We start from the raw sequence: 22,579 nt of genomic DNA, 5'->3' as shown, positions 1-22,579 counted from the left end.
CTATAGTAGTACTTATCTGTTATCTACTGTGTATCCTGTGCTTGAATGGCTGCCCCCATGGCTACACAGCAGCTTGTTTATATAAACTATAATAGTCTAAAGCAAACACACCAATTGCACGAGTGCAGCTTTGAGGAACAGTAACACAAAGATTTTTTTATGTAAAAAAAATCCCTTTATAGCAGCAGTAAGGACAGCCATAAATCTTCCAAGGACTGCAGTAAGCCCCAACAAAGTCAGCGCGAATGCACTCACTCCACTGCTCGCAGAGCAGGATACAGTAGTGCGCACATAACAGCTGACTCAAGTGCTCGTCGCCCTATCGCCTTTTTCAGAGACAGCAGTACAACCGGAAGAAAGATTTCGTGTCATTATTTAGGTGTAAAAAATTAAAGATTGTTAACCCTATCAAGGCCATATGTGGGTAGACGGGATTTTTTACATAACATTTTTTTTAGTGTTCCTGGTCCTTTAACAGTACATTACATGTAGATGACTTTAAAACACTTTCATTTGTTGGTGTTAGCGTTTCTTTAAGCGTGCTTAACCAGCACACCAACTAGAGACTGTGGAAGACCATAGCCTGGAAATCCCCATGGGATAACCATACAAGAAACTAAAGCTGGCCATAGATGTGCAGATTTACCTTCATATCGGACGAATGATCGTTCAGTGCCATCTCCCGACCTGCCACTAACCATTCAGATCAAATCAAGTAGTAATAGAACAGATCAGACGATGTTCTGCCCTGACAGCAATCGTACGAAAGTTATGTCCGACAAAAGCTGGTGACAGTTTCCCACTGATATCTTCAGATTGGCAATACATGCAGAGATATTATCGGTAGCCGACAGAAATTTTCTAATCAGTCTGATCAACTGAACAACTGATCTCCATCTCACGAAAAATGTCGAGACACTCCACACACGGCCAAAAAATCGTACGAAATGGAGATTCGTACGATGAAATCTTTGCATCTATGGTCAGCTTAGGCCTCTCACCTTACTGTCTGAAGTGTCTGCAGCCTTTTCCGGTTTCTCTCCAGCTCCTGTTTGCGCTTCTCAATTTTGGCCTCAAGGTTCTGCTCGTCGGATGCAACGTTGCTCATGAGGTCTTTCATCTTCTGCACTTGTTCCTGTGGTTCATAATGAAAGCGAGAGGGAACGTTACAGCCAAATGCACAGGTACAGGAGTACTTTATGGACTCATCAATATGGTCATCAGGAGAAACTCTTGCAAATAATGTGGCCACTAACAGAGAGAAGAGGTGGAGGGCCCTAGGGTGGTGCTGTCCAATGGCTTCCATGTAGACCAAGTACATCAAATGTTTGGCTGGGTTTTATTTAAATGATGTTGTTGCACAAAGAAGTCTGTGAGAGATGGAGTGTATAAACAGAACAAAGAAGAATAGTAGAAGTAGTGTACAGCCACAGCACGCTATAGACTAGCGTTACCCCCGTGAGAGGATTGGCCCTGGTAGATTATAAAATATACCTTCTGGAAACACTGTCTAGTGGACTACTGACTTGCAGTCATGTATATTGAGGCGGCATCTTATTTAGTGCCGTACAGTGGGGTTACCCAAATGTTTCAAGGACCTTTGCATCAGATACTGGAATAAACACAACTAAGAGCCAGTAATACCCTATACAGTTTGCTTAGAATGCTACTTTGATATTTGCAATATATTAACAGTGGACACTAAAACTGAGATGGCTAGACCTTCTTCCAGTTGATGCCCCTACCTAGGAGGGCCAACCTTTAAGAAGGGTCCCTTTAAGTACAAAACAAGGATAAAGATGTAGAAACACATTAGTGTATCAGCGATTAAGGCATTCTTTCAATTTCGAAATCAGCAAAGAAATTTTGAAATGTGACATGGGGCTGGACATATTGTCAGTTCCCAGCTGCCCCCAGTCATGTGACTTGTGCTCTGAAAAACCTCAGTCACTCTGTACGCTGTACTGCAAGTTGGAGTGACATCACCTCCCCCAGCAGCCAAACAACAGAACAATGGGAAGGTAACCAGATAGCAGCTCCCTAACACAAGATAAAAGCTGCCTGGTAGATCTAAGAACAACACTCAATAGTAAAATCCAGGTCCCACTGAGACACATTCAGTTACATTGAGTAGGAGAAACAACAGCCTACCAGAAAGCAGTTCCATCCTAAAGTGCTGGCTCTTTCTGAAAGCACATGACCAGGCAAAATGACCTGAGATGCACCTACACACCAATATTACAACTAAAAAAATACAAATATTTCAGGAATGAAATTTTACATGGCAGAGTGAATTATTTGCAGTTTAAATTGTGTAGTTTACAAATAAAAACTACATAATAAAAATCATGACATAATCCCTTTAAGTGCAAACCCCAAAAAGCAAATTGGGTTAGAATGTTAATACACCCGTGCTAAACAAGCTATAAATGTAAAGGGGTTCTTTATAACTGTTATAAAAGATTATTACTGATTATATAGTAGTAATTAGAGGAGAGCACTTCAGAAGCAATTCTGCTGTGAACTTATTTATTCCTACTGATTAGGGATGCACTGAATCCAGGATTCGTTGCGGGATTCGGCCAGGATTCAGCCTTTTTCAGCAGGATTCAGATTCGGCCGAACCAAATCCGAATCCTAATCTGAATACTAGCATATGCAAATTAGGGTCCAGGGAGGGATATTGCGTGACTTTTTGTCACAAAACAAGGAAGTAAAAAATGTTTTCCCATTCCCACTCCTAATTTGCATATGCAAATTAGGATTCTGATTTGGTTCTGCCAAATTTTTTGCAAAGTATATGGGGGTTGGAGCGAATCCAAAATAGTGTATTTGGTGCATCCCTACTACTGACCCCTGAAGACTGTAAATTCTCCAATATAATAACACGGGAAGAGAAGGTACAAACCAAGTACACAAAAGCAATGGTAAAAATCCATAGAGGTAACGTCAGGGGCCGCCAACTCCTCAGAGTCACACAGCAAGGTCTTATTTATGTTATTTACTGATATTTAATGATCTCAGGTCCCCCTAAGTCATTCACTTATGAACTACAGCCAAAAATGATGGGAGCTTCAGCATTATAAAGGATGTCTTCCAATGGGCAAATACCCAAAAGAACAGAAATTCTGCTGCTTCAAATGTTTGCCCAGCAGTTGTAAAAATGGACTTGGATACGGATAAGTCACTAGAAAAAATGCCTATTATGGAGAAAAGTGGTGCACAAAACAATGCCTTTGTAGGCTAGGATAAAACGTGGGTCACACCATTAAAAAATAAATCCTCACCACTCACAACCCCTAACTACAATAAAACCATGAATTTGTTGTATAATTACAGAAATTAAATGTGGAGATTGCTCGTTGCCTCCTCCCCACCCCCCAACCTCAAAATGCTTGCTTTCCAAAATGATAAAGCGTTATATTATGTCCTTACTCTCTGTTCGTTTTAACAGGTCGATAAAGTTGAGGTATTAAAAGAGCAAAACAAAGGATCAATAAAAAGAAAAAAGTATTCAGGCGCTGGACTAAATTGCTGTAATGGAAGAAAATAACACTACTACAATAAGGGGGTGCGCTGTTCCTGATGAGCAATGAAAAAAGTAAGGTGTCAGGTGAAACATCTCCAAGGAGACAGAACATGATGTTTTTGGGGAGAACAAAACAATTTGGTGGGGAGGCTGCACCCTGCAACTCCATTCAAACTATCAATCGATGCGCGGGGAAGGTTATAATTAAGGGAACAAGGGCTGTAAGTCGAACAGTGGCTTTTCAAGGAGAATTTTCTGGGAATGTTAATATTAATACAGGGAAAATACGAGGGCTGTCAGCTTTCTCTCACACGCAAGGATCAGCGAGACACATTAACCCAAGACACATTAACCCCTTCCCTCATAAAAAGCTTGGATTTTTAGTTACACTCTTAACACTCATGGAACTTCAGCTATGTAGAAACAATTCTGAAGTTAAAGGAGAACTAAACCCCCATTGTGATAAGTCCCCATTGGCCCCCCCTCCCTGCACAGTCATACCCCTTAATTCTGTCCCCTCTAGAAATAGCGACCGCAAATGCAGAGTGAGTGCAGCGGAGCTCACGGGCTCCATCTTCTTCTCTTCGGTAATCTTCGTGTCTTCTTTCTCCCCTCCGGCAATTTCCGTCTCTTTCGGCGCATGCGCATTTGTCGTGAACCTGAAGATTGCTCCAACTGCGCATGCATCGATGTGGCGCTCACTTCACGAAGATTACCGAAGATGGCGCCCGTGAGCTCTGCTGCACTCACTCTGCATTTGCGGTCGCTATTTGTAAAAGGTGAAAGAATTCAGGGATAGGACTGTGCAGGGAGGGGGGCCAATGGGGACTTATCACAATGGGGGGTTTAGTTCTCCTTTAAAGGAATAGTAACACCAAAAAATGAAAGTGTCTTAAAGTAATGAAAAATAATGTAGTGTTTCCCTGCAGTGGTAAAACTGGTGTGTTTGCTTCAGAAACACAACTATAGTTTATATAAACAAGCTGCTGTGTAGCCATGGGAGCAGCTGAAAAAGGAGAAAAGGCACAGGATACACAGCAGATAACAGATAAGCTCTGTAGTATACAATGGGATTCTTCAGAACTTATCTGTTATTTACAGAGTATGCTGTGCTTGAATGGCTGCCCCCTCGGCTACACAGCAGCTTGTTTATATAAACTATAGTGATTCTGCAGCAAAAGCACCAGTTGTACCAGTGCAGCGCAACGGTAAAATGATATGGTCATTCCTTTAAAGCAGTTTCATTTGTTGGTGTTACTGTTCCTTTATAAAGAAAATTACTTGGCCACACACATAATAGATTTTCTAAGTGTGTGGCTGTTAAATACACAGCCAAACCTTCAAGCAAACCAACAACCAGGCCTTCAAAGTTGTGTACAGGGGGTTGCCATCTTGATTCTTGTTAAATGCCAGTAGCGCTGCACATGCTCAGTGTGCTCTAGGCAGCTGTTAAGAAGCTAAGCTTAGGGGTTGTGTCCTAGAAGCGGATTATTAAATTCTGATGCAGAATGTGCTGGTTTCAGATGAATTATTAATCAGCCTTGTATCGTTTCTCAGCCACTCAGCATTCCTGTCATGCAGCTCTACCTGGGCCTGCCCTCCCTTTCCACTGAAATGCAGTGACAATTTGCTACTGCCAAGCTATTCACAATAGTGCAGGTGTTTGGTAGGAAAAATATCTCAAGGGGATTTGCCCCTGGAAACTGCTCTTGCAAAGTGTAAAGTGCAAAAACAGGTAGTCAACACCCTTTTTATTACCGTTTGCTCCACAGGTTGCAATTCTTTGCACTCCTAGAATATAGCCTGCATTTGATAATACTGAGTGGGCATTAAAGGAACAGCAACACCAAAAAATTTAAGTGTTTTAAAGTAATGAAAATATCATGTACTGTTGCCCTGCACTGGTAAAACTGATGTGTTTGTTTCAGAAACACTACTATAGTTCATATAAACAAGCTGCTGTGCAGCAATGGCGGAAATTGAAAAAAGTCTATATGGCACAGGTTAAATAGTGGATAACAGATAACACCATTATGTTCTACAGAGCTTATCTGCTGTGTATCCTGTGCTGGAATGGCTGCCCCCATTGCTACACAGCAGCTTATTTATATAAACTATAGTAGTGTTTCTGAAGCAAACACAGCACTTCAACCAGTGCAAGGCAACACTGCATTATATTTGTATTACTTTAATACTGTTTAATTTTTAATGTTACCGTTTCTTTAAGTAAGCAGCACCAGGGACCCCCTGAACAATCCTTAGCTTAAAGGAGAACTATCGCGAAAATGAAAATTTAGTATTAGCTTCCGCATGCTGAAATAAACTTTCTAAATAAAATCAATTTACCGTTTATCTTCACTATCCCTCTCTCAGCATCTGTTTCTCTTCATTCAGTCTTTATTCAGGAGTTGGGTGTCAGATAAATGATCCAATATATCTTATAGGGGGGGCTCCTTTTGCCTAGAAGATGTATTAGAGATCACTCTATTAAAATCACCAGAATGCATGTCTCTCTACATGCAGAATTTGTGCAAAAGGCAGTTATTTTGTTAGATTTTGTTTGCACTGGAATCAGTTATTTGAGTGAGCTAGGAAAGAGAGTCCCCCCTATAAGATATATTGGATCATTCATCTGACACCCAACTGCTGCATGAAGAGAGGACGAACAGAAACATATGCTGAGAGAGGAAAAATCAATATAAACTTGATGAAAAACAATGCAGAATTTTTAATTGATTGTATTTAGAAAGTTTCTTGCTGCAGTATGAGGAAGTTTATATTAAATTTAAATTTTTCAGTTCCCCTTTTAGCGTCATTTAGACACGTAAGCTAATGATCAACGGGGGGGGGGATTGCGAGAATCTGACTTGCTTTAATTACAGGGTTCCATTGTGCTTGCAGACTATACTGTTCTGAATATAAAGCAGTTGCAAGTATTCTGAAGTTCCCAGAACTTTCACCGTGTAATTGCTCTCGGGGCACAAGAGCACATGTTGATGCATTTGATAGCACCCAAGGAGATCATGAAAATACTACTGCTCATGAAATTAGCATCTTATTATTTTGGGAGCACTAACCAAGACTTCTTTGATGGACGTTCTCAGCACCCTCTCCGTCTCATTCATCTCCAGGGGACGGGCTATGGCAGCTGTTCTTTGCTCCTGCAGAAAACACACACATATATTTTATTTACACTGACATTGCTTTAGTCCTTTGAATATTTATCTCCGGCTTCACAGTTTATTAAAATGATTGATATATATGCCAGCGAGACGGGTAACTTGGAAGGAAATTCTGAATTATACCAGAGGAAGCATGAACGTTTGCCTTTCACAAATAAAATCTGCAACGAGGCGTCATCTTCTAAACGTCCCGTTCCTATGCAATTAAGTGTTGCTCGGCATGGGCACAATGGGGAGCGACGGCGTAACATGGCTTTTTGTCAGGAGGAAAGATGACAGCACAATGAGGAGTCTGACGGGAACAGAAGTGCTGTCACTGGGTGGCAAATCTGTCTCCCGCTGATAAAGAAAATAAGCCAAGGAGCCTGAAGCCTGGGCTTTTTTTTTGTTCTTGAATTATCCCAAGATATCTAGATAGTCATTAACTCTACCATCACTATATTTAGCTACTGTATGTCGCCCTTCCAACAGTGGGACTTTGATTATTATCCTGTATTTGTACAGAGCAGACTTAGGGGCAAATTCACTAAGCACCGAACGCTAGCGTCAATTTGCTAGCGTTGGGCATTTTCGTTACTTCGCAAATTCACTAACGAACGCTGGCGTAGATTCGCTAGTGTTACTTCGCACCCTTACGCCTGGCGAATTTTCGCTACGGACGTAACTACGCAAATTCACTAACGCACGCAGTGTACTGAACGCTACCTTTTACGCTAGACTTCCTTCGCCACCTCAGACCAGGCGAAGCGCAATAGAGTAGATAGGGATTGCTTAAAAAAAAGTCAAAATTTTTTCTAAGTCCCAAAAAACGCTGGCGTGTTTTCTACATTATGGGTGATAGGCTGAAAAAGATCGAAAATTTTTTTGGGGCTCCCCTCCTTCCCCCCTACATTTCCTGACTCATGGCAACTTACCTATACAGTGGGCACATGTGTAGGGCAAAATAAAAATTTTATTTGATGTTTTGAAGGTTTTCTAGGCATTTGTAGTGCTGATACGTATTCCTCCATTGAAATTTGAATTTGGCGCCGTATGCAAATGAACCATCGCTAGCGAAAATTCGCTTCGCTTGGTGAATCAACACTAGCGCAACTTCGCAACCTTACGCTACCACTGTGCGCAATTTCGGATTTTAGTGAATTTACAGGCGCGCTGGCGAAACTACGCCTGGCGAAGTGCGGCGAAGTTGCGCCTGGCGCAAATACGAAGCTTAGTGAATTTGCCCCATAGTCTGCAACTCTTTAAAGGAGAACTAAAGTCTAACTAAAGAAGTAGCTAGAAATGTTGTACATTCTGTTTTACCGTATTTTATATAGTGAACTTATTGCACCAGCCTAAAGTTTCAGCTTGTCAATAGCAGCAATGATCCAGGACTTCAAACTTGTCACAGGGGGTCACCATCTTGGAAAGTGTCTGTGACACTCACATGCTCAGTGGGCTCTGAGCAGCTGTTGAGAAGCTAAGCTTAGGGCTCGTCACAAATTTACAATCAGAAAATGAGTTTGGTCTGTAATATAAGCTGATGCTACAGGGCTGATTATTACATTCTGATGCTAGTTGCACTGGTTTCTGTGCTGCCATGTAGTAATTATCTGTATTAATTACTAATCAGTCTTATATTGTGACATTTTTTTCAATGGGTACTGTTGTTAGTGGGTCCCTAAGCTCAGTAAGTGACAGCAGCAAAGAGAATGTGCAGTGAATCAGCAGAAAAGAAGATGGGGAGCTACTGGGGCATCTTTGGAGACACAGATCTTTACTGCTAAAGGGCTGTGGTTGCCTTGGCCTGGTACAGAAGCCTAAAACATTTCTAGCTACTTCTTTAGTTAAGCTTTAGTTCCCCTTTAAGTGATGAAACCACAGGCAGGGGTTATTTGCCTTACTGTAGATTATACTGGGCCTTGAAGTCGCTACATCTGTAATTATGTCTAAAAAAAAAATCCCTGAAAATGACTGGCATTCGTTGATGGAAAGGATAAGCAGCAGGTTACTAGAGTTAAGCTATAGCTGCTGATGATGATTTCCCCTCGGATGTTGCACAATGGTACATAATCAGCATTATACTGTAGGCCTCTTTGAAGAAACACTATTAAGGCAGGATGAATAAGTGTGTCTCAGCAGTGTCTCAAGAGTATATTAAGCATTAGTTAACAGTATGTATAGGAATATATAATTGTCCCATGCAAATCTGTGAATTAACTGCTGTACAAACTGCGTAGGTTTGGAGACTTTAAATTCCCAGTTACTTGCAGTTCAGCAGCTCTCCAGTTTGCAATCAGAAATCTGGTTGCTAGGGCCCATATTCCCCTAGCAACCATGCATTTATTTAAATGATAGACTGGAATATGAATAGGAGAGGGCCTGAATAGAAAGATGAGTAATAAAAAGTAGAAATATTATATATTTAAATATTTGTTTTTAGATGGGGTCAGTGACCCTCATTTGAAAGCTGCCAATTGAGGCCAATTGAAAAGTTGATTAGAATAAGCCATTTTATAACATACTAAAAGTTAAAGGAACAGTATTACAAAAAAATGAAAGTGTTTTAAAGTAATGGAAATATAATGTCCTGCTACCCTGCACTGTAAAATCTGTTGTGTTTGCTTCAGAAACACTACTATAGTTTCTATAAACAAGCAGCTGTGTAGCCATGGGGGCAGCCATTCAAAGGAGAAAAGGCTCAGGATACACAACAAATAAACTCTGTAGTATACAATGGGATTCTTTAGAACACATCTGTTATCTACTGTGTATCCTGTGCTTGAACGGCTGCCCCCGTGGCTACACAGCTGCTTGTTTATATAAATTATAGTTGTATTTCTATAGCAAACACACCAGTTTTCCAGTGCAGGGCAACAGGACATTATATTGTAATTTCTTTAAAACTTTTAGTTAACTTTTAGTATGTTATAGAATGGTCAATTCTAAGCAACTTTTCAATTGGTCTTCATTATTTATTTGTTATAGCTTTTTTTAATTATTTGCCTTCATTCTTCTGATTCTTTCCAGCTTTCTAAAAAGGGGTCACTGACCCCATGTAAAAACAAATGCTCTACAAGGTTACAAATGTATTCCTTTTATATTATTAATTATAATATGACTTTTTATTATGCATCTTTCTATTCAGACCCTCTCCTATTCATGTTCCAGTCTCTTATTCAAATCAATGCATGGTTGCTAGGGCAATTTGGACCCTAGCAACCAGATTGCTGAAATTATAAAAAATGAAAACCAGTTGCAAATTTTGTCAGAATATCACTCTCTACATCATACTAGAAGTTAATTTAAAGGTAAACAACCCCTTTAATGGCCTGACTCATAAGTGCACCGCAAAGGCCCAGATGATTACTATACATGTCCAATGACTAGCATTTTGCTGCTCATACTAGGAATAGTCCCGTGAACATGTCGGACTGCCTCAGGGCCCCCCTTCCAGACCCTAGGGGGATGCTGCCTCAACGGCTCCTGTCCGGCAAGCCACCCACTCACCACATGACACGCATGTGCGCAAGTGTGCCCTCGCGCATACACGCCAGCGAGCATCAGCGCGCACTCGTGGCAGAGCGCATACTGCTTATTTTTGCAGCGAGGAAGAAAACCAGGGTGCGGATCTGGGCCAGTGGGGCCCACCGGGTTTTTTCCCGGTGTCCCGCTGGCCCAGTCCGACCCTGCCCGTGAAACAGAGGAAAGTCACTACACAATCGCCTTTCCAGCAGTGATTCCATCGACATGTAATGAAGCCATTTGTCCTAGTCTCCTATCCATTCAAAATCTAATATTCTCTTGTAATGTGGCTAACAGCCAGCCAGCAGTCGAGTGTGAGTATACAGAAGCCAGCGGTGCTAATGTGCACCACTAATGCACCAAGAATAAGAGACACATCAGTACTGGAGGTGATTATCCACAATGATTATGTTCTCCCAGAATGAAGGGAAGATAAGTGCTGCCGTGCAGCAGACATGAAACACTTCAGTCTCAAATGAAAACGAGACGCTTGCCTGAGAACTGAGCACTTTATTCCACGTTATATGAAAAATGACTGCTTAGAGACTCTGCTCTGTTTAATGGGCCCAAGTCTTGGGGCTAATGGACTGCCGGCTGTGCTGCCAACAGCTTATTTGACAGTCAGTAAAAATCGCATTAAAAGGGGGGAAAGAAAATTAACATTAACCAAGTCTTTTACGATTTTTTTTCCTGGTACAGGTATGGGACCTGTTATCCAGAATGCTCAGGACCCAGGGTTTTCCGGATAAGGGATCTTTTGGTAATTTGCATCTTCATGCCTTAAATCGACTAAAAAATATAATTTAAACATTAAAGGAAAACTATACCCCCTGAACAATGTAGGTCTCTATAAAAAGATATTGCATAAAACAGCTCATATGTAAATAAACCATTTTCATAATCATATACTTTTTTAGTAGAATGTGCCATTGGGTAATCATAAATAGAAAATTTAAATTTTAAAAAATGAGGGCTGCCCCCTGCGATCGTATGATTCCTCGGTGCACACAAACTATACTTGTGAGGTCACATGAGCCAATTAACAGACAGAGTTCTGTCTTTTGCTTCCTCACTTCTTCCTGTTACAGTTAGAGCTGTAGTATTTCTGGTCAGGTGATCTCTGAGGCAGCACACAGACCATCGCAAAATGGTGCAAAGAGATGTAAAAAGGCAATATTTACTTAAATATATATATACCAATTAAAGATTCTTTAATATGCCACTTAATATGATATAAACTATCTGTTGCTAAAATATTCATTATGGGGGTAAAGTTTTCTTTAAGGGGCAGAGTTATTAAAAGTCGAGTTGTATTTAACCTGAAAGTTTTTGAGGGTATTTTTCAGCCAAAACTCAGAATTTTTTGTTTAAAAATAAAAAACTCAAATTTTATGGGGTTAAAAAAAAAGATTTTTGTAAAAATTATATTATATATTTTAAATAGCTCAAATCCGAAAATACATAAGCTAAAACCTGTGGAGGTCATGTAGAAGTCAATGGCAGAGTTCCCATGAACCATTTGAAGATGTTAATAGCCTTCATGATGTTCGGGGGTTTTTTCAGTGGGTTTTGTCGGAAAAACGTGATCAATTTGAGTTTTTACCTGCAGGAAAACACGATCAATTCAAGTTTTTGGGTTGTTCGCCTCAAATTCATGGATTTGAGTTTTTTTATTAAATCGGAAAAAAACAGTGTTGTGAGTTCATTTGAAGTATAAAAAAACCTCACAAAGCTCTATAATTCGACCTTTGATAAATAACCCCCTAGACGAACCAATAGGATTATTTTGCCATCAATAAGGATAAATTATATTTTAGTTTGAATCAAGTACAAGATATTGTTTTATTATTACAGTAAACAAATGTAATATTTTTTTTTAAATAGAGACTATGGGAGACGGCCTTCCTATAATTCCTTATACCTGTATAAGAATTTAGCTACACCCATCAGTCACTGGGGCTCATTCAATATAACACCAGGCAATTCTGCCGCAGTGCAAAAACCCACAGCAACCAATCAGCAAGTAGCTTTGAACTGCTTAAAGCAAATCTGAAAGCAAATCTGAAAATGAAAGCAAAACTCTGACTGGTTGCTAAAGTATCTGCATTACTTAAGAAGAACCCCCCCGATTCCTTCGTGAAAAATTCGGCCGAATACCGAACTGAATCCTAATTTGCATAAGCAAATTAGGGATGGGAAGGGGAAAACATTTTTTACTTCCTTGTTTTGTGACAAAAAGTCACACGATTTACCTTCCCACCCCTAATTTGCGTATGCAAATTAGGATTCGGCTGCGGAAAAAGGCTGAATCCTGGCCGAATCCCGAACCAAATCCTGGATTCGGTGCATCCCTAGTATTTTCATTCATAATTCCAAAGTAACTGCCGTTGCAAGAGTGAGCTGCATCTGATGGAATTACAGCTGATGGGTTAAAATAAGGGCGTTTTGAAACTGAACACCATTGCAAGAAAAATCTGCATTGTTGGGATCACGTCAGTTTTGACTCTAGCTGTCAAAAGATTGTCTGCGTATGCCACACATAGGGAGATCTGCTCGTTTGAAGACGTCGCCAAACAAGCATATCTCTCCCCAATATGGCCACCATGAGGTTAGCGGAATCGGGCTGATCCAATAGTGGGGCCTTGGGCCCAATGATCAGATCTCAATGAGAAGAATATGAGCAGTTGGATCGAGGGTTGCACCAACAAACCAATGAGATCCTCGATCCAACGGGATTATTAAACCCACCCGATCGACATCTGGCCAACTTTCGGACAGATATTGTTCGGGGAAGCCCATCGGAGGGCCCCATACACTGCCCAATAAGCGAACGACAATCTGTCGGCCGCTTATATCTGTGTATGGGGGCATTTAGGTGCAAGTTTACTTTGTCTATGTGAACCATGGAGATACCTTTTGTGCAAAAGTCCCGTATGGAATGCTACCAGTCGCTGGCCAAGAATGATGAGGCTGTGATACTGCAATAAGAAGTGTTAAACGGGAAGTGGCGTGAACAGACTCAGCGGATTTTGACCAAGAACCGCGAGTATCTAAACTCTGAGCCGCAATCCGCCAAAGCCCTTTGGTGCAGCTTCCGATTCAACATTTCTGCATGTGGAAGAGAGAAAAGGCTACTGCCTGCAGTAGGGATGAAATTAGCCAACGGATTTCAGCCCCCATGTGGACCTAGCCTAATGACACAAGTGATTTGTCTGCTGCTGACCATCACTATTTTCCACTGGATGGCAGCAATGAACAAAACACGCCAGTCTGTCAGTCACTGCTCGTAATGTTACTGCTCAAGCACAAAACTGACTATCCTTCTATTGCCATAATAATTCTTTTGTCCTCCTCACCATAGCCCTATTCACTTACCTGCGCAAGTGGGAAGAATCCGGCTGATCCTCACTGAACTATTATCTTTGAGAAGAAAGCAATGATAAAGCAGCAATAAAAGAGGGGAAAGAAGGCATCTGATCTCTCCTTCCTGTACCGAGAAGCTTCCTGACTAAGCCCCATTATTTCATATTCATAGGAAACAGTATTCTCAGCATCACTATTATATTCCAGTAATAAGGCAGAAGAGAGCTTGGGCTGAAGTATTAAAAGGACCATATATATATATATATATATATATATATATATATATATATATATATATATATATATATATATATATATATATATATATATATATATATATATATATATATATATATATAAGAAAGAGAGAAAGCTACTGTCTCTGAAGTATTTTTATCATTTTTGAGCCATGTTTGTGAAAACTCCAAGTCGAGGGGTAGTTTTTTTTTTTTTAAAGGTTTCATGTTACCCTCAGTGTTGGGTGGCCAGCCACCACATCACCGCAACCAACCACACGTACACGTGTATGGACTGGGATGGTGTGACAAGTAAGTGGTGAAGAGCGGGCAACACGGGGGTCCTGTGCTGAACTGGTGGGCTTGGATTAGGGGTAGGCACAGTTATGTGCCTAGTACCCTACACCCTATGCACATGCAGCTTCTGCTTACACCTAGTTCAGGACCTTGCTACACATTACTGCACATATCCCAGCCCCTTTGGTAATGTCTCGGCCTATACACCCTTGGAGGGGGCAAGTACAAAAAAAAAGCCTCAGGCCAGGTTGGGTATGGTCAAGAAGAGGAAGGTTCCAGAGGGCAGGGGTTGAGAACTTTTCCAACCCACACATCACTAGTACCTTGTAGTTGATGGTGACTAAGCCAGAATAAATCTATATTGGTGGCAATATATTCTTAGAAGCCTTAAAGGGGTGGTTCACCTTCAAACCAAACAACTAGTTGTTTTCCGATAGATCAACAGAAATAACGACTTTTACCAATAACTTTCTATCTTCTATGTGTCACTGTTTTTCTAATATTGAAGTGTAAAGTGTCTTTTTTCAGCTTCTAAAGCAGTTCTAGGAGGGGGGGGGTCGCCGACCCTGTAACCTGTTCTAAATTGATACAATTAGTTGATACACTTCTTATGTTTGTCCCCGCTGAGCAGAATCTCTGGGTTTCATTACAGGCAGCTGTTAGAATTGATACAATAGTTGCTAATACGCCAGAGATGCTGCTGAAAAATGTATCAATTAAATGTTGCAAAATTCTAACAGTTTAGAGTCTGCACCTGAATTACTGAGCTGCCAGACTGAAACATCACAAACAGGAACTTTCAACTTAGATTTTGGAAAAACAGTAAAAAATATGGAAAGTAATTGAAAAAAGTCTTTATTTCTGGGGAAAACGAGCAGGCCAAACGAGCAGATTCGGGGAGATTTAGTCGCCTGGCGACTAATCGCCTCTTCTTCTGGACGACAATCTCCCCAAACTGCCTTCGTGTGTCTTCCCGTCCGCTATAATGAAAAGTCGCCTGCGCTACAGCACATGCCGCGCTTCGTTTTCCGAAGTCGTCCGAAGTTTCTTTGTGAGGCAACTTCGGAAAACAAAGCGCTGCGTGTGCTTTAGCGCAGGCAACTTTTCATTATAACGGACGGGAAGACACGCAAAAGGCAGTTCGGGGAGATTGTCGCCCAGAAGAAGAGGCGATTAGTTGCCAGGCGACTAAATCTTCCCGAATCTGCTCGTGTGGACTGACCCTTAAGGTATGGAGAACCAAATTAAAAAACAACACCATATCTGGATATCACCATGTCCCAAGAATTACGGATAACAGATCCTGTGCAATAATCAGACTTGAACATAAATAAGAACTAAACCTTAAAAAGTAATACTAGAAATGCTGTATTCTATATACTGAACTTACTGTACCAGTTTAAAAATTCAGCAGCAATGCTCCGGGCCTTTAAAATTGGACACGGGAGCTCACCCTCTTCGATTTGTTAGGAGTGTCAGTGGCACTGCATGTGCTTAGTGTGTTCTAGGCAGCTGCTGAGAAACTAATCTTAGGGGTCATGGCAAATTCCGTCAGAAAATGACAATGATTTGTCATACAGTTTATTGTGAGTTGGTCTCTAAGCTCAATTAACTGACAGCAGCCTACGGCGTGTGCTGGAATCATGTCCAGACTGAGATTCAAAATAGGCCCTGGAATAGCAAGTACACAAAAGGTCCAATAAAAAGAGACTGTCTATGTCATCTTACAGCATTTGCCAGAATCTCCTAATTACCAGTCCTTGATGAGATTCAGCAGAACTGAAGATGGGGAGCTACTGGGGCATCTTTGGAGGCACATATCTTTACTGATAAGAAGCTGTGGTTGCCTTGGGCTGGTACAGAACCCCAAAACATAACGTTTCCGAATATCTAGCCTACTCCTTTGTTGAGCTCTTTTAACCCCCGACTGCACTCCAAAATAATTGGTGAAATAATATGTAGCTTTTTGCATTATCAGATGTGTTCAGACTACCTCTACTGTCTAATAATACAATGAATCATTATTAGCCCGCAGCTTGCTCCAACAGAGCTTCTAACTCTCCCCTCTCTTTGATCGCTCAGATTAATGGGGATTATTATGTTGATTAATGTACACAGGCAGGTGCCTCTTGTTTTAACCTGCTTTGTTCATTAGTCAGAATGCTCATTTAAAATCATAGATTGTCTGTGTGTGTATAAGTCTCTGCAAAGAAAATTCCCAGTATATGAAAATTAATTTAACAGGCAACCTGGAACTCCGATAGTCCCATCTCTTTCCTTTTATTACTGGTAACTCATTATATTTGTGCAGCAATTATTTAAAATTCCCTTAGTTGGTTGAAGAGCATTGAAATGTATAGGGCTTGGAGCAAGGCAATGTGTCATACAGAGATTGAGCTCATTATATAGAATGAGTAATAAAATCATGGGAAATGACAGGCTTTATGCGCTGGCTGCTGCTTGGCTTTCAATCATGAGCTTTGTCTATGAATTACATGACTCCATATCTCACTAGCTAGTGCTCCAGGCTAAAACTTAGCAAATGTAGCCTCCGTGAATTAAAATGAACCCTTATACACCCAAATGTGTTCCCTGGCAAACAGCTCTGGTACCAGATCATGTGAAAATTAAGACACAATTGTAGAAAATCAAAGGGCTGACAACACTCCATATAGATAAGTGCAATGCTGTTTCTGCTTTGAGACAAGTCGAGAAACTTGCTATTGGTGGCACTTTACCAGCGCTGTTGAAAATACTTTTCCAACGGTGTATACCTCCCAACTGTCCCGTTTTCAGCGGGACAATCCTGATTATGACAGCTCAGCCCACAGTCACGGGTTTGTAACGGAAATGTCCTGACTTTTTCTTTAATCTCCTGCACTGAACAGCCAGAAAAAGATACAATGTTTCTAACTTGATTGGCTTTTGGCAGAGAGCCCAGAATAGATAATTATTCCTGCTTATCTTTAACAATTTAAGATAAGCATATAAAGAATTGTAACAATTTAAGATAAGCAGGTCTTAAGGGCAAGGCCAGATGTGGCGTTTTGCGGTTTTAAAAAAACTCAGTTGGGAGTAAATACTGTCAACATGCGTTTTTCAGCATGTAGGTTTCTTTTCCCAACGTGCACTTCTCATTGTTCTCATTCCCCATTATTCCGCTGGCTTTGGAGGAAGACACCTCGGAAGAATTTAAGCCAAGTAGAAAAGCTATTTACATGCAAAATGGAGCCAGAATGATCGTCAATATGCAACGTAATTACGTCACCGTCCGTAAAAACGTATATACGGCATTTATCTTGCGAGAATTTGGACGTCATAAAATACGCTGCGTATTTACAAGTGTGGTTTCAAACGAGCAGATCCCATAGAGTCTATTGATTTGATAGTTTCTTGACGTTTTGCCGTTTCTGCTGAAAAACGCCAATACTGGTGTCCCGTGGCGGATTTCGGCTTGCAAGCGCCCTGTGAGTATTGCCATAGTGCATTTTCCATTAGTTTCAGTGGTAGTGCAGTTTATGCGTATTTATACACGACAGAGCTTTTTTAAAAACGCAACGTAAAACGCCACACCTGGCCTTGCCCTAAAGGGCAATTCACCTTCATTAGCAAAACTGTAATAACACATAAAAACCACAGAAATGTGTTCAAACTTTAACAACGTGCCAAATTTTGAACATGGTAATTAGGGTATGGTCACAAAATGGGCGTGATCAAAAAAAGTTTGCTGTGCTCCACACAGTAAATCTGTTGGGAGGTATGGTACACTAGTGGTCTTGCCCCCCACACCCTAGTCTGAGCAATGGAGGTAAGTGAGGTAGGGTGGATGATTTTTTGTATGTTCTGGCAATCTTAGTTTAGTGTTTTAAAGAACCTCTGTATGACAAAACCAGCACTAAAGCATTAGCCAAGGCAGATCTGGTCTCCTCCCCCCCCTGTCCTCACATAGTCATCTCTGTGCATTGACCTCATAGCAACCTAATGGCACCCATATCAGCCAGTGGGTGTGTATGGCAATGATGGAGCACTATACATATCAATCACACATTGCTTAACACAGTACATCGGTCTATATTTACATTACGTTGCGAGCTGTAAATACCCGGCCCATTGTTGAGTACACACACTCCACATGAGCGACCCTATCTTCAATATAATATTGTGCGCCGAGATGCGAACCAATCAACGAGCTACCTTGAAGGAAGGACTCGCACTGAAAGGGGGTCAGATGACTTGCTGTAGAGGAAGTTGCATCACTATGGCAACATGTTATAGCTATTTGCGTCAGATTTGCAAGCCCGCAGGCCGCCGGAGGGCCCCGAGGGGGGTGCACACCCTGGTGCATTCGCACCACCTGCACCCCTGGTAGTTCCGGCACTGTTAATGGTTAAATCAACCATGATAAGAGGAAACTTCCTGTGCCTCACACAATCGTGTTCCAAAGCTGTTATGTCCATAAGCAGGGCCACATTAATAATGGACAAATGGGGCATTTGCCCAGCATCACCATCTTTTCAACTTGTATGGTGCTTGATATGAAGCAACCACTGGAAATGGCAATGCCCTTATTAAAGGAACAGTAACACCAAAAACTGAAAGTGCATCAATGCAATTAAAATATAATGTGGTGTTGCTCTGCACTGGTAAAACTGGTGTGGTTGCTTCAGAAAGACTACTATAGTTTATATAAATATTAAAGTTGCTGTGTAGCAGTGGGGGCAGCCATTCAAAGGAGAAAAAGTTCAGGTTACACAGCAGATAATGGATAAAAAGGCCATTGTATTGGACAGAGCTTATCTGTTATGTGCTGTGTAACCTTTGCCTTTTCTCCTTTTTTTCTAGTTTGAATGGCTGCCCCCATGGCTACACAGCAGCTTGTTTATATAAACTACATTAGTCTTTCTGAAGCAAACACACAGCTTCTACCAGTGTATGCTAACAGTATATTAAATGTTAATAACTTGGAAATGCTTTCATTTTTTGGTGTTACTGTTCCTTTAAAATCCTTTAAAATCAGCCTAAGAGCTCTAAGGCATGATGATCATACTGGGATGCATACTTGTCCTTTAATAGCACTGCGGTACCTTGTTCCCAGACAACCTGTGACAACAAAAGACCCTGATTTAGAATATCTTCGTTTGATGTTGAGCAACTTGCAGGTCTTGTGCTTTCTTTCTACTATCCTTTATTTACATCAGCAGACCATGTTTAGGATAGCTTTCCCTATTAATTAACATATGTTGTGGATTCTTCTCATTTAAAATACTTCAGATAATTATACATAAACAATTTAACAAAGAATGCAGCGCTCACATGTATTTGCAACAAAACACAAATGTTTTTGCCGTATTCTTTTTTAGATTGTTTACAATTCATAACCAGCACCCAGGCATTTGATATACAGGATCAGTTATCTGGAAACCTATTATCAGGAGGGTTCGAATTACAGAAAGGCAGTCTCTCGTAGACTTCAGTTTATCCAAATGTTCCAAAAAGTTTAAAAAAATTACTTCATTTTTTCTCTGTAATAATAAAACAATAGCTTGTATTCAATCCAAACTAAAATGTAATTAATCGAATTAAGGAAAACCAGTCAACTGAATTTATTTAATGTTAAAATGATTTTCTATTAGACTTAAGGTATGAAGATCCAATTTATTTAAAATACATTATCCAGAATACCTCAGGTCCTTAGCATTTTGGATAGCAGTATATGACTGGCCCACCGGGACACCAGGAAAACTCCCGGTGGGCCCAGGTGTCAGTGGGCCTCTTGCTTCTAACATTCCTTCATTTATTTAAAGGAACAGTAACGTCAAAAAATAAAAGTGTTTTAAAGTAATGAAAATATAATGTAGTGTTGCCCTGCACTGGTAAAACTGCTGTGTTTGCTTAAGAAAAGCGACTATTGTTTATATAAATAAGCTGCTGTGTAGCAATGGGGGCAGCCATTCAAAGGAGAAAAGGCTCAGGTTACACAGCAGATAGCAAATAAGCTCTGTCTGTCTAATGGTGTTATCTTTTATCCATTAGTTAACCTGTGCCATATAGCCGTTTTTCAATTTCCGCCATTGCTCCAAAGCAGCTTGTTTATATGAACTATAGTAGTGTTTCTGAAGCAAACACATCAGTTTTACCAGTGCAGGGCAACAGTACATGATATTGTCATTACTTTAAAACACTTACATTTTTCGGTGTTACTGTTCCTTTAAGGGAAACAATATGTTTAATAATGGAAGAATAGAGTACAGTATGTAGAGAAAAGAGACAAGGAGAATAAAGAGGTTGAGTGAGGTTCCAATAGTTTTAGAATATGGGCCCTCAGCTTAAGGTTTTCTGGTGGGCCCCTGGCATCCCAGTCCGACACTGCACACACCACCAGACTGAACATATTTCTACAGTTTTATGTTGAAATGTACACTTACCCTCAGATCAGCCTCCTTGCCAAGAAGATCGTACAATGTTGCACCTTTAGAGGTGATTTCAGAAGCAAGCTGTCTGGCCATCTTCAAATCTGAAATCTAAAATGAGACGTGTATAATGAGAACAATCCCATGTTATTCTGCAAGAAAGAAAAAGCTGCCTGCCACTTCATTCCATAGGCTTTCATAAAGCTCTGGCACTCTTTACCAGGCAGACTAACTTTCCCTACCCTATAGTAAGTGCAACACGTTAATTAAGGGGACTGGAAATTTCATTATAAAGGGAGATCGCTAAAATTATGATTAGCCTTAAGAACTCAACCTGAACCTTCCCATGACCTGCACATGGTGTGCTGAGTTCTGCCTGAACACTGCCAGCTTCCTGCTTCTGGTTTTATAGGCATGAATTTGCCCGCCCCTTTTATGATGTCATCAGCAGGGCAGGTCTATAAATGAAGAGGAAAAGGTGGGCGGGCGAGTTCTGGTTGGTAGCGAGCGGGTTTTTCTTGACCCGTACATCGCTAGTTCACAATATTTTACCCAAGCTTTGCTGGGCCAGTGGCCTACTTTATGCACGGGTCGGGTTTGGGTCCCAAAAAATAGACCCGCACAGGACTCTAATAACCATCGTTACCAATGTTATATCAGCAAGAAGACTTACAATATGACTGATATAACAGTTGCAGGATTTTTTCCACTGGAGAACTTTCTGGCACCTTTAAAAAGGTTTGGGGTGCCCCCTTTAGGAAGGTTGTGGATGCAGGTGGCAAAGTTGTAGGGAGCTAATTTGAGCAGAATCTGCCATGGAAGCTTTGTTCCACTGTAGTTAAAGGGGTGGTTCACCTTCAAGTTAGCTTTTAGTATGTTATAGAATAACCAATTCTAAGCAACTTTTCAATTGGCCTTCATTCTTCCTTTTTTATAGTTTTTGAATTATTTGCCTTTTTCTTCTGACTCTTTCCAGCTTTCAAATGGGGGGTCACTGACTCCTTCTAAAAATCAAATGCTTTGTAAGGCTACAAATGTATTGTTATTGCTACTTTTTATTACTCCTTTTTCTATTCAGTCTTCTGCATATTCCAGTTTCTTATTCAAATCAATGCATGGTTGCTAGGGTAATTTGGACCCTAACAACCTGCTGAAATTGCAAACTGGAGAGCTGCTGAATAATAAAATATGAAGACCATTTGCAAGCTGTCTCAGAACATCACACTTTACATCATACTAAGGGGCAGATTTATTAACGGTTGAAGTGAAAATTAGAATTTTAATTTTTTATTTTTTTTTGGTCAAAACTCTCAAATTCGAATTCTGAATTATCCAAACTTGATTCAAGTTTTAATTTGAATTTCGAGATTTATCATACCCTTAAAAAACTCAAATTAAATTATTCACCACCTAAAACCTGCCAAATTACTGTATAAGTCAACGAGAGAGGTTCAGGGATCTATTTTGGTGATGTTTGCAGCTTTCCTGACATTCAAGTTTTTTTCCGAGAAATCGGGTTTCTAATTCAAAACAAATTAGATTCAAGTTTTCGGATTAAATTCGTCCGAGCTGAGAAAATTTGATTTTATTAATAAATTTAGATTGGTTGAATTTGGAGTTTATGGGAGTTTTAAATAACACACATGAATTCGAAATTTGACTCTAGATAAATATGCCTCCCTGTGTTAATTTAAAGGTGAACAAACCCTTTAAGGGGATAAGCAGTCGCTTGTTAGACTTGCATGAAAGTCAGATCTTCTCAGTGCCACATACAAAATCTGCAGCATTGTGAATAAGTGCTGGACGATTTCCATAATACTTTGATATCATTTTTGTAGAAGGTGGATATTCACTGTTACAATACTCAATTAAAACAGGATTAGGATATTGGTATAGAACAAATGTCATATTGCCAGTTTAGGAATTCAGATTTTTCATTCGTCATTGCTTTAATTAAAGCATCTGCACCATATTGAGTATTTCATAAATCTTTCATCTTTCAGATACTGAGTGGTGTTTTAGTGCCCTCCAACAACCCCTCTCCGTTTCCTCTCTTGC

At 40.4% G+C, this 22,579-nt stretch overlaps 1 protein-coding gene across 4 annotated transcripts in view; it reads right to left on the bottom strand.

Moving 5' to 3' along the window:
• The window catches only part of cluap1.L (clusterin associated protein 1 L homeolog), a 39,005-nt gene that overhangs the window by 5,703 nt on the left and 10,723 nt on the right, over positions 1–22,579 (bottom strand). For 2 of the 4 annotated variants that reach the window (XM_018234654.2, XM_018234655.2), the window contains exons 5-7: positions 20,537–20,632; positions 6,607–6,690; positions 1,002–1,135 (exon numbers count right to left, since the gene is read on the bottom strand). In XM_018234654.2, coding sequence (XP_018090143.1) covers positions 1,002–1,135; positions 6,607–6,690; positions 20,537–20,632 — 314 coding nt within the window. Of the gene's footprint in view, positions 1–1,001; positions 1,136–5,875; positions 6,080–6,606; positions 6,691–6,834; positions 6,903–20,536; positions 20,633–22,579 lie in introns of those variants that run through there. The other 2 variants (XM_041575792.1, NM_001096997.1) reach the window with 2 other exon arrangements.

The sequence above is a fragment of the Xenopus laevis genome, chromosome 9_10L, assembly GCF_017654675.1.
Source record: "Xenopus laevis strain J_2021 chromosome 9_10L, Xenopus_laevis_v10.1, whole genome shotgun sequence".
Taxonomy (NCBI): Eukaryota; Metazoa; Chordata; class Amphibia; order Anura; family Pipidae; genus Xenopus; species Xenopus laevis.
Note: the sequence above shows the minus strand (reverse complement) of the source record. Positions and strands in the feature narration are given on the sequence as shown.